Here is a 24,223-nt window from a genome sequence, read left to right on the forward strand (position 1 = left end):
CCCATTATAGTCATGAAACCTTAAGGCCCAGCTCAGTACATAAACTCAACCTGACTGTGACATGATGTTGTTGTTGCCGACAAATTTACACCACTGGACTCAAATATAAACGCCGGGGATCTCAGAATCACCTACGACATCCTCCTTCCCGTTGACCAATAGGACGACAGAGGAACATATCAGCACCTGTTTTTCTTGACAGCATGTTTACAACGTCTTGACCCTCCTCCTGAAGGCTCACAAGGACATGAAGAATAATTTGCAGAGCAGCCAGTCTCCTGACCGAACACGAAGAAGAGAATTTACAGCACTATGATTTCCTAATCTGACACGGTGACTGTTGAGAAAGACAAAAACAATCGAGGCTCCAGCCCCGGGGCCCTGTGACCTCTTGGGCCTGTTCCCAGTAGGTCTGTTCAGAAATACCTCCACAGTCCCTCTAAAATAACAGGTACGACACGTCACGCACACGGACGCCAGGCCACGGTTTAGTTTAAACCACTTCAGTCCAGTTGGGTCTCAGGAACAGCACCACCTCTGAGGTATCAGGGAGTGTTGTGTTGTTATGAATGGAAAGGCCATTCAGTCAGAGAGGTATATGTGCCGTGTCAGCTGTAACATACTGTAACCACATGCTGATAATCCCATCGTGCACCAAAATAGTCCCAGCCCACTCCATCTGTTCATCCCTCTCTCTTTCTCTCTGCACTGCCTTCTCTTCTTCTTTATATCTCTCCATCCTCGTGGCCCCGCCTTCTCCAGACTTGTATCTGTACTGGCTCTCCTCTCACCTGTTCTCCAAACTTCTAATCATTCACTCATTTTTTTATCTAGTCACATTTCTGATCTTTTCAGTCAGTCTACAGAGTGCATCACTCTCTCCACAGCCTGTGACAGCCTCTCTGTCTCTTTGTTATTCGTGTCCTCTTCTGTCCATTTCTGCGCCCAGTCCAGACCTCAAACGCTCCCAAGACCAAACATGCAGTATACTGTACATAAATACACACGAGTGAGTAGTGAATATAGATTACTGTTTCAGTAATCTTGATTTAGAAACACTGTAGAAGCTTCACTGGATTTAGATGTTTCAGATGTGGAATTCAAACAATCAGGTGAACAAAAACCTGCATTCACACACATAAACAACATCTACTTTCCCTAAATTCTAAACTGTAAGAGTTGCATTAGTTAAATCAGATCCTGGTAAATACAGGCACACACATTAAATTCACCCTGTAGGCCTGCTCTGTCCCTGCAGGCAACACAAGCAACAGGTCACTGGAATTCATTCATTTACTGAGCTGGAAATTCAGCCTGTGCTCAGGCAACAAATAACAGTTCAAGAAACTGGTTATTCTGAACAAATGGTGCCTTATTACAGCCTGTTAGCCAGCTCTGTTAGCCCATCAGCATCATGTAACTTTAAGAAACGTGACAGCAAAGCAGCAGAAAATGCAGCTCTCTGAACCTTCTGCACAACCAAAGTGAACAAATAATTACGGCAACTGTTCTACAAAGAGTTGGTCACTGGAAGATGTGTCAGATCATAACTGTCATGTGTACACTGGTACTACTCATCCCACACTCACTCCGGAAGCCGTTTGTGTTTGTGTGTAAGAGGCTGCATCCGACTACTAACTCAGGCTCTGCTGTCTTCAAGGATGTCGTCAACTTTGTCCCAGATCAGTGACTGGATGCTCTGAAGTCCACATTTCTAGACCGGCTACATGGATACAGGGGCTAACAAGGCCTGTCCCAGTTCAGAAGCTCCTCCACATGCAGCTGAGAAGAAACGCAGCCTACTTTTGCTCACAACTTGTGTGTCCTCGGAAGCTCCCCGAGTCCCTCAGTCCACCGGGAGCTGGTCAGTTATTTAACAGAGCATTCAGGTCATCTCCCCTAACATGTAGAATCAGGGAAGGTCACATGACATGGTCATATTAGAAGGTATTTGTATTCAGATTGTCACTAGTCAGTAGTAAATACACTGGCATGGGAATTTAGTGCAGGGTTTAAATCATGGAAGCAGCCTGGCTAACATGGTTTGCTGGTTTTCTTCACACCTGAACACCTGGATACATCCTGGTCTCTGTGAGGCTCTACCATCTGATTTAGAGAGGAGGAGCAGGTTCAGATGCTCAGGTGCACCTTTGCAGACTGCATCCTCAGAGGATGTCACTCAGTATTTCAGGTGCAAGTGACAGAGCTGGACAATCCATCAGAACGTACAGTGTGTCTCTTACTGCACAGGTAAGAAGCCGAGGCATTAACCAGGTTTGGTCAAACAGGCTTCCATAGAGGTGTCAGAAAGAAGCTGGAACTTGTCATGCATGCTGCATCGTTAAAACTCCCTCACCATGCGCTGTTTCCATTCTGTCGGCAGTCTCTTTCTTTCTCCCTGTCTCTCTCTTTCACACACACACACACACACACACACACACACACAAACATCCAGAAACACGCCACGCATCACGCAGGACACAAGAACACATGCAATCAACCGGCCAACAGAGGAGGAGAAATTTTCCCTCACATACCTTTGTGTTTTTGACGGACAACAGCAAACATATCATCCATGCACACACACACACACACATACACACACACACACACAAACATAGGCATGCATGCACACAAACAAACACGTAATCAATCTGCACATCAGTAAAAGCAGCGAGCATCACTTCTGCCGGTGCAGCGCTGCTAGAGGACGTTTGTTCACAGAGCGATTCAAAGCAGAGAGAAAGAGAAACGCCACACACACACACACACACACACACACATGTTCATACAGCGAAACACAGAACGGCTGCACTGCTCATACACCGGGTTGTGCAGCAGCAGCTCTCGTCTGTCTTCACACACACACACACACACACACACAGGCAGACACACTGAATCAAACACATCCGTCTGCAAGCATGCGTTGCAACATCTGTCAATCTATCTCATCGATCCTGCCCTGCCATCCATGATGTCCACATGCATGCACCCCTCCCTCCGCCCCCCCCCCCCCCCCCCCGTCTCCCCCAGCAACTGGAGGGAGAGAGGGAGAGAGAGAGAGGGAGGGGGGTAGGGGGGGTATAAAAAGCCATGGCAGGTACCTGTAAATGAACCAGACGCTCCTATTCACAGGGCCGAGCGACGGCCAGGAAGAAGAGAGGGAGAGGGAGAGGGAGAGATCCTCCTCGCCGCATGCCCCCATCGCCATTTCCTCCCCTCCCTCTCCTCCTCCTCCTTCTCCTGCTCCTTCTCCTTCTCCTTCTCGTCTTCCAGCGAGACAGCAGCGAGCGCGAGCCGCGAGAGGAGAGGAGGAGGAGGAGGAGGAGAGGAGGAAGAGGAGGAGAGAGAGATGGAAGAAGGGAAAGGGAGAGGGAGAGGGCCGAGCTCTCCCAGCCCCTTCATACTTAAGACAGAGAGAGGAGGAATGGGAGAGGGAGAGAGAGAGAGAGAGAGAGATGGAGATGGTTCGCTGTGACTGCGACACAGAGAGAGAGAGGGAGAGAAAGAGAGGGAGAGAGAAGAGGAGCAGGGGGAGAGGGAGGGGGAATAAGGTGGCTTAAAAAAAGGAGAGAGAGAAATGAGGTAATTTAGAGAGAGAGAGAGGGGTGATTGGGTTTCTTCGCAGGGGGCTTCATGCACAAACACACACATCAACACACACACTCCAAACATGCATGTTTTTCATGCCACACACACTCCTCCTCCCTCCATCCATCTCTCCTCACTCCCCCACTTCCTATAGTTTATATGTATAGTATTCACTCTGCGTATCTATCACTGTCATGATTCCCCATTCATAAAAACGGATGCGACTGAGATAAGTCTCTGCTCTATACAGTACAGTCCTATCTGGAATCATTCATTCAGAGGAGGCTCTTGAAGTTAAAATGACTGAAAAGGTATAATCATCATCATGTGACATAATGATGAAAGACAAGTCCAATTATTATTATGTAATATTACACAGATAAAAGCTTTCAGAGGCTGATTTGCTCTTATTTGTACATGACTACATCAGATCCTTCTGGAGCCTCTGCTGCTCTTATTGACCCCACGTGCCTTTAAATCACACTTAACTAACACCCCCCCACCCCCACCTCACCCCCCCAATCTTCTTTCCTCTCCAGCCTCTAACATGCACACACATACACACACTCCATCCTCACATTAGCTGTAAACAAAGCATGAATGAGAGGGTAGAGCAAGGGAGAGGTGGGGTGGGGGGGAGGGAGGGAGGGAGGAGGAGACGCATCGACGCAGACAGGAAGAGGAGAGAGGACAGAGAAACAGCTGGCGGATGAGTGGCGGAAGGAGGAAGAGGAGGAGGAGGAAGAGGAGGGGGAGAGAGAAAGAGAGAGGAGAGGTACAGATTCTCTCGAATAGGCACTCACATCATCTCTTAGTCAGAGCCTCCTTCCACGTATGTCGAAGCTGTCCTCCGTCGACTTGCCCTCCCCTCCCTCCCTCCTTCCTTCCTTCCCTCTCTACGTCTCTCCCTCTGTTCCTCTCCCCCTCTCTTCCTCTCTCTCCCTCTCTCACCCTCTTGCCTCCCTCCTGCATTCGAGGACGATCACAGCGCTTGTCCTCTCTCCTCTGTCATCTCTCTGCCTTTTTGTTTCCCTCCCTGCATGTCAGGATATACCGCTGTGATTCTGTGTGTACAGTATCTGTTTGTGTGTGCATGCATGTGTGATGAGAGGGAGAGAGAGAGGGCATGGAAGACAGAGGGGCAGATAGAGAGAGAGAGAGAAGGGGGATGGGGGAGGGAGCAGGGGAGGAAACATACAGAGGGACCACATGATGGTGTTTATGTGCGTCTGTCTGATGTGTCCCTGTGCCACAACCTCAACACACACTCTGCGATCTGTATGTCGCAGAAGTCGAGTCAGGTGAAGCCGTGCGAGTTTGCGAAATCCACGTCGACCAACTGTTACGTTGCGTACGCACGAGCAAGAGGCGACGCATGTGTCTGACAAGGAACAACAAACCAGCACAGCAGCGTTTAGCAGGGTGCTCTGCCTCTCTCCTCCAAACTGCATGCTCGCTCGTCCTTATTTGACCCACTGTTGGCCCAAAAATGGTCTCATGTGGGCTGGCAGAGGAGCAGCAGCATGTACAGATTGTGTGGAGTTGCTCAGTGCATCTGTGGCAATGACACAGAGAGCAGATGAACTGATCAGTTTAGAGCTTTCATCTCTTTTATTCAGGAAAAACAACGTTAAGCTCAAAGCTACAGAGCAAATGCAGCTAAAACTGCAACAGCACAAACACTTCTCTACAATCAAACACTCTGATAATAATAATTATAATTATATATATGTAGAGAGAGAGAGAGAGTTAGTTAAATGACACACTGTATGTCAGTATATGCTCTTATGTTTATCAGGAGATTCAGCTGCACATGATGTTTTTCATCCCAGATTATGCAAATTAATAGATGAGGTAGGTTCTTACTCCACTGGAAATTATTTAAATGTATTTTGCTTTTAAGTTTTGTGAGAGAAGGCATCAGACTGCACCTTCAGAAAATAGAGAAAAACCCAAACAAGTGTTAAAACATCTTCACCAGTTTGACGTAAATATGCAGCATAAAGAATCACAGAAACACTGCACAGATATACAACATTATACTGAGTTTACTACAACCAGCAAACACTAGTAAAAGGCTGTTTGTGATCAATGTACATTTCACAACTTGCAGCTTGACAGTATTTACCTGTGTGTTTCTTTAGGTTGTTTCTGTGTTGTCAAAGAGGTGAAGATGTTTTACATATCTGCATGTGTTTTCTTCTGTTGTTAAATAAGTGATGACCTTCTCTCACAAAAGGAGGTCATTGTGTTTGGAGTTTTATGAAACAGGACATCTCAAATTTAAAGATAATTGTCACTGCAAAGTCAACAGCTTCATCTTCATTAAGTGAATGCTGCTCACTACAGAACAGACTTGATTTGTAGAAAATATTTTTCACCTCACTGTGACAGCAGTGTGATAACACCCACATATTTAGAGCATGTCTCACCCCAGCTGACTGAGTGACCTGAATTTGGCTGTAGCAGACATAAGTACAAGTTAAAAAAAGGTGGGGAATATAAATAATATAATTACAGCCACCCAAGGAGGAAAAAGGCTGGAGGAGGAGGAGCAGGAGGGAGGAAAGATGTAAAGTAGGTTGAGGACAAACGAGGGTTGATTAAAAAGACATCAGAGGTGGACGTTCATAAAATATCTCTGTTTGTTTGTCATTCGTCAGCACTGATTCCCAAGTCGCCGTAACCCTCAGCCCCTGTGCTCCTGTTAATGTAATCACTGCACCGCATTATCAGGTTAAAGCAGTTCATCTTGCTGACTGCCTGGTTTCAGTTATCACGCCTTGTTATACTGTCACAGCTTGTCCTGTGCTGAAAAAAAAAAATCAGGTTGCAAAATATATCCAGCTGTCAATAACAGGCGGGGGGGCTGAACAGGAGCTGAGGATCAATGAGTGGCAGAGAAGATGACTCTGTCCATTAGAGATTAACCAATATGTTGGGCTAATGTGAGGCATTCATCAAAGAGCTGGACATGCACCCATCACTCTTACTCACAAACTGCAGCCTCCTCTTACAAATGAAAAGTTGGATTCATCAGGCAATAAAATGCACTGCTGCTTAATTCCATTCTGCTGTGATCGGCAGCTGCTGCGGTTTCAGTGTGTTTTCACTGATGAAAAAGTAATTTTGCCAATCACATAAAAAAATAAATGAGTGTGCTCTTCAGTGGGAAGCTTTGTTTTTCTGTGACCTAAATAATGTTTCAGAGGCTTTTCCTCTCTTTAAAAAAAACACAGTGCTGGGAGAAACTCCTGAGAAGCAGGACGAGGTCTGAAACAAAGAAAATGTTTTAGCTAAAAAAGTAAATAAAGTGTCTCAACTCAAGCATGCTCACACTGGAGTATGGAAACATGCAGAGCACTATAAGTACTTAGACTACTTGAAAATGGCGGCCAAAGAAGGAGGACATGTTGTCGGTGCTGATGGCGGTGTAAATTAAATGTCGCATGAAAAAGGGGGCACACACAGAAAAGTCAAATGTTCACTTTTGAGTCAAGTGAGCAAACAGTCAGTTGAGATTTTGACGGGCGACGATCAGGGTCACATGTTGCGACTGTCATTTCCAGTCAGTGCACGACGGCATTTACCATGTCACTTCTACAAGTATTTAGTCATGAAGAAAAAAACGTTTCTGACCTGATGGCACTCGATAAAAAAAGTCATCAACATCATTAGGATTCATCATCTGAGAACCATACACGTCTGCACAAAGTTTGGCGATGACGACCCAAATCATTTTTTATGTATTTCAGTCTGGAAGTGGTGGATGAAGCAGCTGACCAACTATCAGAACCACAGAGTCCTGCTTTGGTCTTCACAGACAGAGTGAGGTAAGTTAAGACATGGCAGAGGACATCTTTTTGTCTCGCCTGCTTTGGTCCCCTGATGCTTGGAGAGAAAAAAACAAAAACACAATACATGTCTCTTTTCACCCATTTGTAAACAGGGGATGCCTTTCTTCCTTCACCCAAGCTCTTCATCCCGCTCTCCTGTCCCTTCAGAGTGCCCTTCACTGTCTGACCTCCAGATGGAGACACCACAGGGGAGAGAGGGTGATAGAAAGAAAATTAAAAAGTACAGGGGGGTTAGCAATACAGTGATGAATAGAAAGCGAGGGAGGGATGCAGAGATGGTCAGGAGATGCGGCCAAATATAGAGAAATGAAAGGAGGGATAGGTGAGATATTACATGTAGAGATAAAGGCTGTGAAAGTAGGCCTGTGTGAGGGCGGCTCTGAGTCAGCTCTGCCTGCCTGGCCAAACAAACAGTCCCGGGCTCCGTCTATGCTGCAGTACACACCAGCTTTAATTATCCATGATGTGTGTGTGTGTGTGTGTGTGTGCACAAACATACATGTGTGAGTTTGCGTGGCTGCTTGCATGAAATGTCACCGTTGATGAAAAGCATGTTAATAATAAATGATACTGTGTGCACGGCCCGAGAGGGAGGGGGGTGAAGAGAAAGGCCTAACAGAGAAAGCTGAGGAGTCTTAAAGAATCATGACGAGCGATACAAGAGAGAAAGAGCGAGAGAAAAGGCAGAGATTTCACGTAAATAATACATGTGATTGATAATGGCTTTATTTCTATGTAAATAATTCTCTCTTTGCTCAGTCCAAGTCCTGGACACTGAAATGAGTTTGCCTCAAAGCGACACGGCTGCTCGCCATGATGCAGATGCAAGGCATTAAAGGGAATGACATTATATTAGTCTGACTTAATGAGAAGAAGTCACACGCCCCAAAGTCAATACAGGAGAGTTTATCCGCTCTTGTGAGTCAACATCACCTCCCAGAGGAACCAGCAGAGTGTCGGTTTCTGGGTCTGCGTTCAAAAAGCTGATATCTTAACTGTAGTCTGCTGTCAACAATGAAATGCTAAGCATGAGTAGCTGTGTGAGAGCGGATGCTGATTAAGTCACAGTAGGTGGATGACTGGATCTGTATTAACACAAAACGCATAATGACCTTCTGTTACAAGTTAAAGATCTCAGCTGCTATTCTGGGATTATTCTTGGCTCGTCCCATGGCAGACTGATACATATGCATCGGTTCAGAGAGTGTGGTCGTCAGGGGCAGCAACGTTCATCTGGTGATTTCATAAGACTGGTGTTAACACAAAGAAACTTCAGACTTAGTCATCGGGGTCGTCTGAAAGCACCTTCGCCATCACCGACAAGTTCATCTCAGCTAAAAACCGCAGCCTGGCAACGCGTACAAAGGAAGGAGCTTCCACTAAAATCCTGATGTGACAAAAATCTGTCTGTCGAAACCAACTTAGTCAAAACACAGGCGGTAAACCTCCGCCTTGAGGACGACTCCGGTATGAAAGCAAGGCGGATCAGCCTCTAGGCCCGAGGCAGCGAACCCTCACACGTCGTCGTCCCCGCCGCATGAATCACCCACAACACATCACATCACACAAATCAAAGTACCCACTGGAACTTATGAATCACAGCACATGAATCATCTTATCTGGATAGATGTGTACAGTATGTTGCCATACAAACAAATCCCCTGCCAGCATGTGCTGCGCTGTATAAACAGCGAAGCAGGAGGGGTCGCAGAGAAGAGGTTGTCAGTTTGAATTCCAGCCGGAGGATTAGGATGAGTTACATCACGCTCTTCAGCAAAGTACTTAACCCCTCGTTTCCTCAGTTAGACTCTCAGGGTCGTATCCAATTCTCAGTTGAAGCAGTAACCTTCTTTTAACCTTCATTTAACCAGGATAAGTCCTCGTCCTGATGGGATATTTTCATACTTCACTCTGGTCCTAATGTCACACCGAACAGACACAGTGCCCCTGAGCAGAAACCCCTGCCCCGTATTCATCCACGCCCCTGCTGCTTAGAGAATCTGTGCACACCACTGCTTCTTTGGATCGAACTGGCAGGTGTTCACCTCGCTGTAAATCAGTGACGGTTAGCGGCAAGGCAGCTCTTACCTGGGAGCGTCAAAGCTGTCGTAGGATCCCACCGTGTAATGGCGGAACAGCCTTTTGGCTCGTTCTCCACGGCTCTCTGAAACCAAAAACCACAGGGACTGTCAGCATGACTGTACCTGCATTTAATCTATTTGTACGGCTTATTATACAGGTGCTGTTCAATCACTGTAAAAATCTATACCTGCAAACTACAACTGAGACCTTGGTGTATATATGTATTAGTGCAAGATAAATTAGTCAATTAAGTGATTGACATATAAATAATCAACAACAATTTAGCTAAATTAAATGTTAATGTTAAAAAAAGCAAATACCAGCTTCTCAAATGAAGATTTGCTGTTTATGTCACTGTCACTTGAATAGTTTTGGTTTTGGGGGAAAAAAAAGCAATTTGAAGACGTGACTTTGGACTAGGAGAAGATGTGAAGAGCTTGATTTAACCATGCTAAATACAGGGATGTTACTGTCCACACTGAAATGTCAACATCAGGTCACAATCTTAATGTGTCCAGTTTAAAAACCTGCAAAACTACAACCTCAGCCGTGCTCTGCATTTAGCACTAATTAGCAAATGTTAGCATGCTATCACATTAAACTTAGATGCTGAACATGGTAAACATCATATCTGCTAAACAACAGCATGTTCATTTTGTCAGTGGGAGCGTGTTAACATGCTGATGTTAGCATTTACCTCAAAGCACCACTGTAAATACAGCCTGAGCTGCTCACACGGCTACAGACTTGTTTAGTTATTTTTAAATTACATTTTATTGATAAAATCAATCAAAATAACAATTCATATATGAATTAATCATTAAAATAATATTATTGGTTGCACACTTAATGTTTATAATGCTAGATTTACTACACAACTGCTACAAAACTTCTAAACTAGCTGAATATTCAGACGATGAAGAAGAATAAAGTGTGTTTTTCCCACTGAGTGTTTTTCAGGATGACCCTGCTGTGTGTGTGTGTGTGTGTGTGTGACTGGTGGTGATCACCTGATCGGTTGTCTTGGCTTCGAAGCATCACTTCCTCCACGCAGTCGGAGGGGAACCAGCCTGTGCGACCCCTGACCGTCCCCTCCCAGTAACCGCCCTCACCAACACTCAACACTGGAGAGGTGGAGGGGGACAGGAAAGACCAGCGTGTCAAGAAATAAAGGGCAAACCCGACACACACCGACACACACACAGACACCAATGAGAAATGAACACACACAAAAAGACGACAACGTTATACAGACGGAAAGGAAATAATGTAAACACACACACAGACATGCAAACCTCCTACGTACTCACCAAGACATACATACCTGGCGACACCTTAGACTCACTCACAAACACACACATATTCATACCTGCAGACATTGAATACAAACATATATAGAGACCTTACACTCATGTTAGGAAATGGCCATTTTACAAACTCATCTGAAGACACTTCCTCTGGCCTGGGTACTGATGGTGTTAACGTGTAGCTCCTATCAGCTTTGAGTAATCTGTGTTTTTATTTTTTGGTGTTTGCTGTTTATTCAAAAGATGCTTATGGCAAGAGATTGAGAAATACACTCATTTTCTCTCTTGTTAGGAGTGAGATAAGAAGACTGATACCAGCAACTTAGCTTAGCTTAGCTTAGCTTAGCTTAGCACAACAGCTAAAAGCAGGTGAAAACAGCTAGCCTGGCTTTAACTGAAGATAACAACCATCTAACAACCTCTAAATCTCACTAATGAACATGTTATATCATGATTTTTGAAACCTGCACAGATATGAGAGTAATATTAATCTTCTTATCTCACTCTCACCAACAAAGCAAGCAAATTATCTCCCAAAAAGTCGAACTTTTACATTAAGCGTCTGCAGCATTATTGGGAATGTTTAACATCTCCATGCTTGGGTGAGTGTGAAAAGTTTCTAGCATCACCTCTGCAGCCCAGTGCTGTTTTTTTAAAGCCTTTTAAAGCTCATTTTATTGTTTTGGTTTTTCCAGGCTGAACATGGCCTGAATGTCTGTCATCACAGGCATGCCTGTGTAACTTGTAGGAAGGAAAACAAACTGTAGCTGCACCAGATCCAAAAGAAGAGTGAATATTGGATTTACATTAGTCAGGAGGCCGTGACTAAAACTTCAGTGGGATGCTTGTGTGGCATCCTGTGTCCTCTGGATGTGTGAGCGAGCCAGTGGTATAACAGGGCTGTGTTTATTTTGATGATAGCATTAGCCATGGTGCTGTGGTCACTGGATATCTGCCATTAGTATTAGCTAATGCTAGGCAGATAACTAAATGTTCTTGGGATGCAGCAGCTGGCTTTGTGTCCAGAATACTTTATCAGTTAGCTAAATGGTGTTAGCTTAAAAGCTGTTAATTAAATCTCACCTCTGCAACTGTTAAACCCCTGCAGTCAGCAGCTTACATATTATAAGGAACAATTTGAGGCTATGCCAAAGCCCCGAACAGAGACAAGCTACTCCACATGTAAGCTGATGTTACACTGAATATTTTCAAGGTGTCTGTAATGTTACTTTGCATGTCACTTTTTACAGGTGTGTTCCTGTCAAAGCTGCCTGTCTGATACACGTAGACACTCTTTTCATTTACACATTCTTGTTAAAGGGGATAAACGCCCTTGAACGCACCTCTGCAGGTGTTGTGAGAGAACAGAGCTTCACTGTGTTTCATTACAATCCAGTCATGTTAATACCAGGTGTAAACAACATGACAAACACTGACCCCCGACCAGAAACTCATGTGAAAGACAAAATGCAGTATTATACTCCAGAACACACACACACACACACACACAGATTATCATGATGGGAAAATGTACATATACTGACCTTTGACCCTGTCTCCCTTATTGAAGCTGATTTCTCTCTCTCCCTGTGCAGAGTGCGCTCGAGTGGCTACAAAGACTCGTCCTGGGACGGCGCTGTAGAGGCGTCTGCGCTGCCCTGCAGTTTGTACGGTGGTGGTGGCAGGAGCGGGCCTGAGTGGGAGGAGGGAGAGACAGAGATTAAAGAAAAAAGTATTAAAATCCTACACCTGTAAGTACTTCAAATATCAGAAGTAAGAGCCTATTTCAGACTATTTTATGTTATATTTTGAACTGCTCTGTATATTGTAGGAGGTTTAATTAAATATATATGATGTGTTATATTATATATTATTTTTTTCTACAGCCCTTTAACACTAAAACATTTTTAAGGACGTGTGTTCATCCAGTAGAAAGTTTCAAATGAGCGTACAGTGTGTTCTGCAGCACTCACCCCTGTCTCCGGCTCTGCCTGCTCCGGTCCTCCTTGTCTCCGATCCTCCCTCGGGACGGGGACCGAGTCCTCGCTCCTCTGGGGCTGCTGGAGCTCCGCAGGGTACCAGTATGTTTATAACCCTGGGAGAGAAAGAGAAGGAAGGTTATTTATATGTTGGAATATGTCAGTTACTGTCATCTGTGTCAACTTTACTGCAACATCTTTAATTAATTAGACAAACTCTCTGACTGACTGAACCTTTAACAGCACATAATGTTCACAGATTAATATAATTAAATGCATGTACAAATGTCTCATGAATAATCCGTCACTCACCACAATCACTTAAACAAGAAGCCTGTGACTTTATGATTTATTTCATCCCCACTGCTTCATAATAACTAAAATACATCTGGAAGGCTTGTGTGAAAAAGTGAGAAATAAGTTGTTGTAATTAGAAGTGTTCGCCACTAGAGGTTGATAAAGGTCATCCATTATGTTTTATTAACGTCCCTTCACATTTTTTAATTTGTGTAGGAATCGTTGGGATGCAGCTGTTCAAGCCTCCAGCTGTGAAATGGAAATATGGGAATGAACTATTTCTCTCAGGTTTATAGAAAATGATGAATCTACTCTTAGCTTTTCTGTTTGAAGAATCAAATCACAGCAGGTTTGGAAGAACAATGTGACAGTACAGCACCGTGCAGAGGTGGGATTCTATCAGGACTGATGAGAGCTGCATAATAACCCTACAGGTGCGTGTAGTCGGACTTCAAATGAAAAGAGGAGAAGAAGAAAGACGAGGAGGAAGGTAGACACAGTAAACAACAACAACAACACAGAGAACAGGTGACAGCGAGTGCAGGCGCAGCAACAGGTCTACCATGACTCCAAGAGTGACTGAGTTCGAAGCGGATCATCAGGGACAAGTCACAGACACCCAAAGGCCAGGATGGAAATATAATAACGTCTCAAAGCATTTCTAATGAAAGGAGGAAACACTCAACACCTGACAGACAGTGAGTGTTAACTTTATATAACAGTATGTCCTGAAATGTTTCTGTTTGCACACTGACTATATGGAGAGGAGTGGTGTGTGTGTGTGTGTGTTGTGGTATCATATTTGGTGTCAAGCATCCTGACTACACAAACAAAGCACTATTAATGGACTAAAAGTAATTTGATAAAACGTCCCAGTCTGGATAGAAACACTCCATCATTTACTCTCCATGTTGGACAAAGCTTTTCAAAACACAGTTTCTTCAGCTTGCCAACACACACAGTGTGTCAGTTTAGTGAGGAAACATCTATTTCTACCTTGTGGATTGAAGTATTATGAATGTAGGCTCGTCCTGTGTCTCCTGTTTGCGTACTGCGTAGTATGCTGAGTTCAACGACAGTTCCACAGTCGAGACTTTAACCTCTGAACCTCACCTGCACAGAGACGATGTTGGTCCCCGGGGCGTTGGGCACTGCCATCCAGTCCGGCAGGTTCATGCTGCTGTCGCTGTTGGCCCGCAGGAAGGGGTGAGGGTGGGGTATCGTCAGCGTCCGGGCGCTCTCCCGCCTCTGGGGAGCGTACTTTGGAGACTCCACAAAGGGAACTGGGAGGTTAGAGAGAGGGGAGACGGGACGGGACAGAGGTGGACGGTGAGGGTGACAGCAGATTTTACACCTCCTCATGTCTTTATACGTTCCATCCAAACTTTTTCAAACATGCTGCCTCCTTTTATTTTGCTCATGAAAAGATTTAAATCCCTCATGAAGATCCTGTGTGTCCAGAGCTTGGTCAAATGCTTAAACTGGAACATCACACATCTCCAGACTGGAGTGAATAATTCAGAGCAGACCTCAGCTACTCACCCACATCTGTATCCCGGTGGTTCTTGATAATTTCTCCCAGCTCAAAATGGCCGGACATGACAGCCACCTGATAGAAACACACACACACACACACACACAGTTTTTAAGATACAGTAAAGTGGAAAATGAAAGCACAAAATGCAAGTGGGGTAGAAACAGGTTAATGTTTCTGTTCTGTAAGTAGCTGTTCATCATGTAGGCGCTCTATAAACATGCACAGAAATGAAATCTACAAATGATTCACTTGATGTAACAAAACCACCTGAGCACTCTCATGTGAAAACATATCGTTGCATTCTTCCCACCACTGCACAAACGCTTCGAAAAAAATGATGCAGGTCAGCGCACGATATCGCAAACTCTCCTGCTTCCTCTCTGTCGTCATCTCCCTGGTTTTCTCTCCTTTAACATAAACAACAAACTCACACAACAGCATCGTCTCAGCTGGCTGTTTCTGCACCGACAGAGTTAATGTATCCAGATTAAAGAGGGAGGGGGGAGGGGGTCACACACACTCCTGCCACCTGGGACCTGTGTGTGTGCATCGCAGCACAATAATGGTTTAAAGCGAAATTAGGCCCCGGCACTTTCTGCTACGTTAACTTAATAAAACCACACAACTAACCCAACACACGGAATCACCCAGCCAGCCGTTACCTGAAAGGGGGTCTGCCCACTGTTATTCTTTGTGTCTTTATTCGCTCCCCTGTAGAGCAGAATTCGTGCACAGCTTTCCTGCAAACAAAAACAACAGTGATTAATGTGCGTTATTGTAAAATATTAATGCTATAATTACAGCTTAGTGTAGTAATGAATGCAATTTGTTCAAATGTTGTTGGCTTTAGGAGTATGGTACTCTTCTTCTTTTCTTTTTTTCCTCGTGCTGTAATGTTACTGCAAATATGTTATAATTTCTATGAAATATCACATGAAATTTTTTCTTTCTCTTACAAGGAAGATACCTTCATTGTGACTGGACATTAGGGTGGAGAGTGTTTTCAGGTTCAGGATGCTGAACATAAAAAGACTCATTCAGCATCTATGATCAAGTTGTTCTGTTGTGCATCCTCACAGTTTGAGCACAGACACCTGGCAGAGGAGGTCTTGATCCTCCGGCAGGATGGTGAGGGGGTCGGTGGGGTCGTTATATACGTCTTTATGTGGCTTTCACCTTCTTATACTGCATGTTTAAAGACATCAGGTGCTTTACCAGAACATTTTTTCCACTCTACAGCAGCTGATGTTTCATCTCTACAAAAAAAAAAAAAAAAGTACCTTGTTGTATAAAGCACAGATGTGCAAGGCAGTGTTTCCAGAGGCATTCTGGGAAGAGGAATCCGCCCCGTAGAAGAGGAGGTGCTCCAGATGCTGCGAGTTCCCGTTCTGACAGGCCTGATGATCACGAGGAAGAGATGGAAAAAGAGGGAGAGAGAGGAAGAGAGAGGAGAGAGAAGGGGCCGGAGGATGTGAGAAAAATGTGAGAAGATGTACAGGAGGGTAAAAGGTGGATTGATGTGGTTGTTTAATAAAGAGGATGAAGAGGAGACAGCGACACAGAGAGAGGGACAAGGCGACAGTTATTAAGTGACACCACATTTAATTAACACCACCTCCAAACTCAGAGAGACAGGAAACAGTGAGAGGCCAATAATAACAATAATCACAGGTAGAACAATTATAATTATCATATGGACACACACACATTCAGGCAGCATCACACACTGCAATTCAGAACTATAAACTTTTCCTCTGTGTTTTATGTTTAATTATGAGTCATACTATGGACACATTAACACTCATTTCCATTCAAATCATCATTTCCTGCTACATTATGAGTCACTGCTGGACTACAAATATATTTAAATATATACTGTGCAGTATAAAGGTATAAAATCTCAGTATCTGTGTTAAACTTATGAGTCAAATTCCACTCAGCACACACTCAGACAGTGTAAGATGGAGGCCATGAGTGGCTGCGAGAGCTGCAGAGACAGATGCTGATGAGGTGTGGGTGATCACACTGAGATGAAGAGGCTGATACCTTTATTTTTTATTCTATTTTTTTTCTCCTGGCCTCACCTCTCCACTTCACCGCTGGAAGATGAGGCCACAGACGCAGGATGAGTGGGATGGAGGGTGAGAGGTGTCCGAGATGAAGGATGAGAGGCGTGGCGTTTCAGGGTATGAATGTTTTTTTTTGTTTTTTGTTTTTTGACGTAGAGACAGACGCTGTGCAGACGCAGACACTGGAACACAGAGTGCACTGGTACATTACAAAAACGATGCATCCACACTTGTGGAATACAAACAACAGAAACTAAAACCCCCAAACAGCCCGAGGCAGGACTTCTCTCTGTCGCTTTCATATCACAACCCCCAAATAGACACAAATTAGGCCACTGACCCCATTAGTTTGAAAGATTTTACCCCGAGCATCTTCTAACAGAGTTCTCCTGTTGACTTAGTGTTAAATTAACTGTACACAATAAACTCTGATTGTTATTTTCTTTAATTCTTTCATTTGTAATGTAATATTTTCACTTTTTTTATGCGAAATCTAAAAAAAAAATCCCCCTGAGAAATTAAATTCTGCACGTACACATACCTGATGTGTCTCGTCCCAGCCGTTCTCGTCCCTGATGCCCAGCTTGGCGCGGTGGTAAAGCAGTGTTTCGCAGCAGGAGGTGTCGCCTCCCGTCAGCACAGTGTGGTAGAGTGGTGTCAGCCCTCGCCGGTCCTTATAGTCTGGAGACGCACCCAGAGACAGCAGGACCTGCAGGACGGCACAGCGGAACAGGTAAACCTCGTGTACGGGCCCTTCTAGAAAACTCGGAACATTTAGGGAGTGAATTAATGATGAATTTTAGGAACCAAAAACACAACAGTAAAGAAACAGGAGGGGAAAACGGTTCAGAGAGGTCATGCAACACCTCAGGCTGGAGAGAACAATATTTTCAACCTGAGCCTGCAGTAAATCTTCATGCAGTTTAGCAGCTGTTTCTCTCCTTTGTGAATAACATGGGCTCTGACAACACATGTAATAATGAGTTTCCTCTCCACAGGTAGCTGCGTACCTGGTGATTTAGGAGCTGAAAATCTGGACAAATGCCTAAAATGTAAATGTGCCACACGCCTTTAAAACCAGGCGATCTGAATTTGAATACTTTTTTTTTCTCTCTCTCTGTTTGAATAGAAGAATAGAGTTTTTGTTCATGTGCATTTTGTGTGTGGGTCGGTGTGGATTGCTGAGTGGGAGGGTCTGTTTATTCTGTCTTCAGCTTGTTTGCTTAAACGGTATCACAGATGAGGATAATACTGTATCGTCTCCATCTTGCAGATATATACCCTGTTGTCCTGACAATGAATCCTCATTGCTACAGCACTTCTATACATGTGTGAGTGTTTACCAGCAGGGCTGTATGGCGGTGGCCTCGAACAGCCTTGTGTAGCGGCGTCAGTCCATCTTTGGCGCGGAAGTCGATATGAGCCCCTCCCTCCACGAGGACCCGGATGGCCTCACCTCCGCCCGGCTCACACTGCACTGCCAGGGACAGAGGAGTCTCTGGAGGACACACACAGGTTCACATAAGAGTTTTTGGTCTGAGGGATTGTTCCAGATTAAAGTCAAAGTATTTGACAGCCACAGCTCGGCTGGCGGCTCCTTGTTTGGATTCCTGCAGAACAGCAGACGAGACAGAAATCAGTCACATTTAACTCCACAGAAAATAATAACTTGTTCTCCTCTCTTGAAACTCATTGTCTTCCAGGTCAGTCGTTTTTTAGGCTTAAAACATTTTTGTGCCGAGTGCACGGCAGTAAATCAGAGTTCTTTTGCTTTCAAGCAGTGCATCAAAACAATAATGCTCTCTAAAAACAAGAAGCTGGATTTATCTACTTCATTCAGCTTTTTTTAACAGATGTTTTCTCCATTATTATCTCACTTTTGTGCACGACTTCTGGCTCAGAGTTGTAGTTTTCTGTCACTTGACTAATCATCACGATTAATCGACAAGTTGTTTCAGCTACATGTAGTTTAATTCATAGTAAGCCGTCATATTTGTATGTAGGCACAGTACTTAAAAAAAAAAAAAAACTCTCCTTCTCTACTTCTTTAATATTGAATGACAAAACTGAGATGTGCTTTAAAAGAATCATCTGGGGACCATGAATGTCTCATGTCATTATCTTCTTATGCCATTCCACCAAAACTGAATCGTTACTCTAAAATAACCAAGAAAAAAAATCTAAATTCAACTAAATAAAATGATTATTGCAGCCAGTTTAACAATAATCCTCAGCATGTGCATGGTCCCATTAAATTGTCTTGTTTGCCGAATCCAGCTCCAGGACCAGCGTCTGAAACCGTCTAGACTCTAGTTACAGATGCAAAGGACATGTTCAGGTACAGTTTCTGACAGTTTTTAAAGAAGATTCACTCCACAGAAAAGAAATCATTCCTAAATCTCACCATCATCTTCTGGGTTTTATTCCCTGGTTACTCGACTGCACACCCTGAGACAGAACAACCAGCAGTTTCCTGCAAAATGTTCAAATCCATCTCTGTGAGAATGTCAGGCAGAATAAATGCTCCTCTGGAGATTTACCTGTTGAGATGGCAACATTAGCTTCCAAGTAAAAGCTTTCACTTTTTCTCACAGTTGCACTGATGCTTTGCCAGTTACACTGACATCAAATAAAGCTGCAAAGAAACCCAATGAAATGATTTCAAAATTAAAGCAACGCCGCGTTTTAACACAACTTTGTTCACTTAAACTTCAGCAAGAAAGGTCAATGGCACCTGGAAGAAGAAAAGCGTTCAGCGTGTTCCCAGTAAAGACGTGATGCAGCGATGTGGCTGCCATGGCAACAGGAGAGTTTTTGGCAAAGAGGAAAACAACTGAGGGTTTTTTTTAAAATCAGCTTCTGTAGATCTCAGGTACAAATAATTTGGGGACATGTTTTAGCTGTGTTTCCTCTGAAGTTACCATGTCGCGGTGACTTCGGGGATGCCCATTTAGCGGTTTCCAAGTGAGCCACACTGAATGTGGCAGAATTATTCTGTGGTGTATTAACGGCGCTCAGTGTGAGTCCTCTGCAAAGCATGGAGAGAGACTGAGAAGAGACAGGACTGATGTAAAAGGTGTGAACAGTGGTGGGGATATCTCAGCCCTCAAACCACAGAACACAGTGTTTTCCTAAAGGTTTTCCATCAGCTCTTCACTCTGCCTGCTCAGACCTGATGCTGCTTTTATAGTTAATGGACTAAGTGTCCGAACACCTCGACACGACCTCACAGTCAAGAAAGGAGAGGAAACCATCTGAGGCCACCGCTGACATTTTCTGGACACAGTGTTAAAGAAGGGTTACTTTAAATCTGCTTCCTCCATTATGTCCACCACAAATAAACATCCACAAATCCACTTAAAAATCAGAGAAAAGAAACTGCTCTCAGCTCCAGAACCTGCCTGAGGATTATTATATTTTGAAGTGTTCTTCAGTGCCACAGTAATTCAGTGATCGCTGTCAGTACATCTGTGGAAACACTGCAAAAGGGAACTGCTAATAGATAATTCAGCTACTTTTTATGGCTCCAATGTTCCAAAAATGTAATAAACAGGCTAAAAAAGGTTCAAGGTTCAAGCTGTAGCCCATAGATAACGCTCTGTCTCCCAAAGGATTATGGGTCTAAGAGGTTGTTGATCAGGACTCTCTGTCGCCCCCTGGTGCTCTGCAGTGGGAGTGTGTTTCACACCCGTGATGACAGGCTGTGTTGTGTGTTTTGACACTTGCTCCCAGAGTGGAGTGACACAGAGCAGCTCACCCAAACTGTAAATGAGCCGTCTGCCCCCCCCCCCCCCACACACACACACACACACACACACACACACACACACTCCACACACTCCCCCCTAAGCACTAACAGGATCTGAGAAAAGCCACCAAATTGTGAACAGCGCTGGCTCAGATCCTTGACAGAGTGTTAGGCCAACATACTGCAGAGCTGAGGGCAGGAAACAGAGGGGGAGGTTTGTTGTGTGCAGAGAGTTTACAGGTTGAGTTTATGCAGCAGAGCCAGAAAAAGCCACTGTACATTTATGCTGTATATATATATATATATATACTGTCTGCTGCTACATAAGACTCTATGAGTGTGTGCAACTATTATCATCCATAACCTCTGACCTATTTCCTAAATAGCTTTACTTTTACATCAGGATGCATTTTATTTAAAAACTAACTACTGTCTCAGAGGCTTTTTTTATTACGTTTCCTAACCGTGTTTTTCTGCAACTTGAATCATCTGTTAGATATTTGAATCATTCTTGACTCTAATCCATCTTTTAATAGATAGTGTATCTCCTGATTCTTCAACTGAACAGCTTTAAATCAAACCTTTTGTCATGAGGTCCAACTTACTTTATCTTCCTGACAAACTCCAAAAGTGAAATGTTTGTCATGGTTTTATCGTTTAAATAAGTAGGAGAAAAGTACAGCCTGTGGACAGATGATCGACAGAAAGGAGACTATGCTGGGAGTCGGAGGAGTTGAGGTGAATCCTACAGTAAACTGTGTGTCTCCTCACCGCCGGTGTCAGTGTCCTGATAGTTGGGATCGAGGCCCTTGTCTAGGAACTTGCCCATCTTGTCCACAGCGCTGGTTTGGATGTAATCCATAAATTTCTTCAGGCTGGCCTACATGTGGAGACAAGATGGCAGATGTACAGTACAGTATAAAACACTGCAGTAGAGATAAATGCATCCTCAGTGACACACACCTACACAAACATGCACACTGCACAGTGGAGATTTTGATTCACTCATGCTGTGCCATGTAACACACAGATCACATCAGGGAGACAGGCTTCATACCTTAGTGTGCAGTTTGGCCAGTTGCTTCTCATCCAGATTGGTCTGCTTGTACACCCTGGTCTTGTATCGAAACTAGAGAGACAGAAAAAGAGAAAGGAAACGAAGAGTTAATCCCAACACAGAGGGCCTTTGTCCTCAATTCTCTTAGCTTTTGGCCTAGATCCACAAAATGGGGCCTGCAGATTTATTTTACAGCGAGGCTTTATCTGGTTTGCCGTACAAACCTCCTCTTCTACTTCGCTGACGACATGAAGTGTGAAAGAAACGTTGTGGCTTTACAGCAGTTTAAAGACGGTTTAGAGCCTCCACTGAGTCGTAATGTAGCATGAAAAGAAGGTGACTGTACAGACTGGATAAGAGATTAGCGGGTGTAACAGGAGAACAGAGCAGGGAAGCTGAACACTTGCGAGAAGTGTGTGTGAAACTTCATTCATAAACTGGGGCTTTATGTAACCTAGTCTAACTTAAATAGCTCACAAACAGAGAGCAGCAGAAGTGTTAAAAGTATATAAAGAATAATTCAACTGTGATGACCCTGAGAATACTTCACAGGACGATCAGCGTGTGAATGAATAACAGTGACATCTTGAGGACGTTCATGCTGCAGCTCTTCCTCACAGTTCCAGCAGCGCTGCGTCTTACAACTGTGTCAAAGAAAGACTGAAATAGTACCTCTAAATATGGCACCCCTTTCTCAAAGGACTGTGGGTACTCTCTGAGCAGCCTCTCCTCCTCCAAGAACTTGGCATCGTGGCCGTCCGTGGCCGGCTGGAACAGACCGTAGTTCAGGACGTCCCGCAGTGATTCGGTGAGGGAGCACAGCACCTGCTGCTTGGCCTTCCACACCGTGGCATCTGGGTTAAACCGCAAACATTTCTGCAGGAGATATAGGAGGAGGCATCAGCTCAGCTTTCAGTTCATCAGATAACGAGCATTGGTTTACAGAGAAACTCTAAACATCAGGGAATAAAAATAATCTTTACTTGAATTAGTGATGTGAACAGGAGTTTTTTTTTTTTTTTCTAAATGCATAAAATATGAAAAAGCCACAAATATTCTTAAACTAGATGCTTAAACTTTGAAGCAGGACTCTGCCTCAGGACCTCAAGCTGCAATCTGCCACATATGGGGTGAAATGATCTGGAATATTTTTGGGCGGCCAGACCATCTGTGACTTTACTTGAGTGTTTCCACGAGATTTCAGAAGGACATTTTATACGTTTTACTCCATTCGTTTTACAGCTGTAGTTGCTAGTTACTTTTCAAATAAACATCCTGCATAAAACACACAGGAGAAGCTTAGAAAATACAACACATTGTTAGAGGTTAAACCAGTTTTTCCCAACATTATCTGCTCACAAAAAAGCAGTGTCTTGTTCAGGCTTCTTGTCCTGTTCATTAAAATGATTGTTGACGTCCAGAGGAAGATAAATAATTTAATATTCTACATAAAAAGCAAAGATTAAAGAGAAGCTCCATTATAAGCCCTCAGATTTAGTTACTGTGACCCTTCAGGGGAGGCCCGACCCTTAGTTTGGGAACCACCGGACTACCGTACCTTAATATTAAGTTGTTCTAGCTCCCACTGGACCAGCTACAACTTTAACTTCCTGCTTATGCATTCGTGCCTCTGGACCAGTGACCAGTACTACTTTAAATAAACATTTACCTGTAACAGAGTATTTGTACATTGATGTATTAGTACTTTTACTTGAGTAAAGGTAATGTGATTACTTCTTTCTCCACTGGTGTCACCTGAATAATTGATAGATACTTTAACTAAAGCAAATATTTTTATTTTCTTTTGGAAAAATAAATATCTGTGCAGCATTTCTGAGGCTGTTCTCCCCTCTGAGCCAGCAGGGGGCGACAGCGTTAGAGTTAAAACAAAAAGGGGGTGATTCCCCCCGGCGGCCTCTGGCAGCAGGCGGGTTGTGGATGGCAGTTTGGTGCAGCTTCAAGTGTCTCCGGTGAGGTCGTGAATGGCCAAATGCAGAACGGCTCAGAGGCTCAGTCAGCAAAGTGGAACATAACTCACTACACAGATGGCTGACATAAGGTTTTTGGCACTGCTCTCTCTCTCTCCCTCTCTCTCTCCACCTCTCCTTGCCTAAAGTGGAGTTGGGATGTTCTGTGACCTTGAGGCAGCAGCAGGATGATTGGCCTGTGCAGAGCTCAGCCAGCTGCAGTGATCCCTGCCTCTTGCTGCATTACTGCACGGGCCCCAGCACTTCTCCTTCACCCAGAGCGTTCACTCCGTCACTGTCATTCATTTTAATCTCTTCACACACACACACACACACAGAGAGATGCACACACACATTTCTCTCTCTGTGTGTGTGTGTGTGTGGTTCCCACAGAGGAAGAGATAAAGCCCTGCACGGGGGTTTTTGTGCAGAGGAGTAACATAACATTTTCTCCCTCTATTTTATTCACTGTCTCCGTTTCTCGCACAGCCAACCCGGTCGCCACGGCAACCGGTTCATTAGTGGAGCAAGCTGCTTGTTGCCATAGAGACATCCCTGTGTTCCCTAGGAGATGGGGTACTGGGAGGGTGTGTGTGTGCTTGTGTGTGTGAGAGAAAGAGAGAGAGAGTGTGTGCATGCATGTGTGTGTGTGTGTGTGTGTGTTAGAGCAGCGTGGCGAAAGAGAGCGGAGTAAAAGGGAGGGGAATGTCTCCGATTTTGAGTATGAGAGTG

At 44.3% G+C, this 24,223-nt stretch overlaps 1 protein-coding gene across 1 annotated transcript in view; it reads right to left on the bottom strand.

Annotated features, from left to right (window-relative positions):
• Window positions 1–24,223, bottom strand: part of shank1 (SH3 and multiple ankyrin repeat domains 1) — a 73,958-nt gene that overhangs the window by 16,648 nt on the left and 33,087 nt on the right. Inside the window, 13 exon segments of the mRNA XM_051074003.1 lie at window positions 9,537–9,612; window positions 10,541–10,654; window positions 12,382–12,530; window positions 12,811–12,932; window positions 14,227–14,396; window positions 14,656–14,722; window positions 15,313–15,390; window positions 15,931–16,047; window positions 17,261–17,428; window positions 18,063–18,217; window positions 21,239–21,347; window positions 21,525–21,596; window positions 22,197–22,400. Coding sequence (XP_050929960.1) covers window positions 9,537–9,612; window positions 10,541–10,654; window positions 12,382–12,530; window positions 12,811–12,932; window positions 14,227–14,396; window positions 14,656–14,722; window positions 15,313–15,390; window positions 15,931–16,047; window positions 17,261–17,428; window positions 18,063–18,217; window positions 21,239–21,347; window positions 21,525–21,596; window positions 22,197–22,400 — 1,601 coding nt within the window.

The sequence above is a fragment of the Lates calcarifer genome, linkage group LG11 (genome assembly GCF_001640805.2).
Source record: "Lates calcarifer isolate ASB-BC8 linkage group LG11, TLL_Latcal_v3, whole genome shotgun sequence".
Taxonomy (NCBI): domain Eukaryota; kingdom Metazoa; phylum Chordata; class Actinopteri; family Centropomidae; genus Lates; species Lates calcarifer.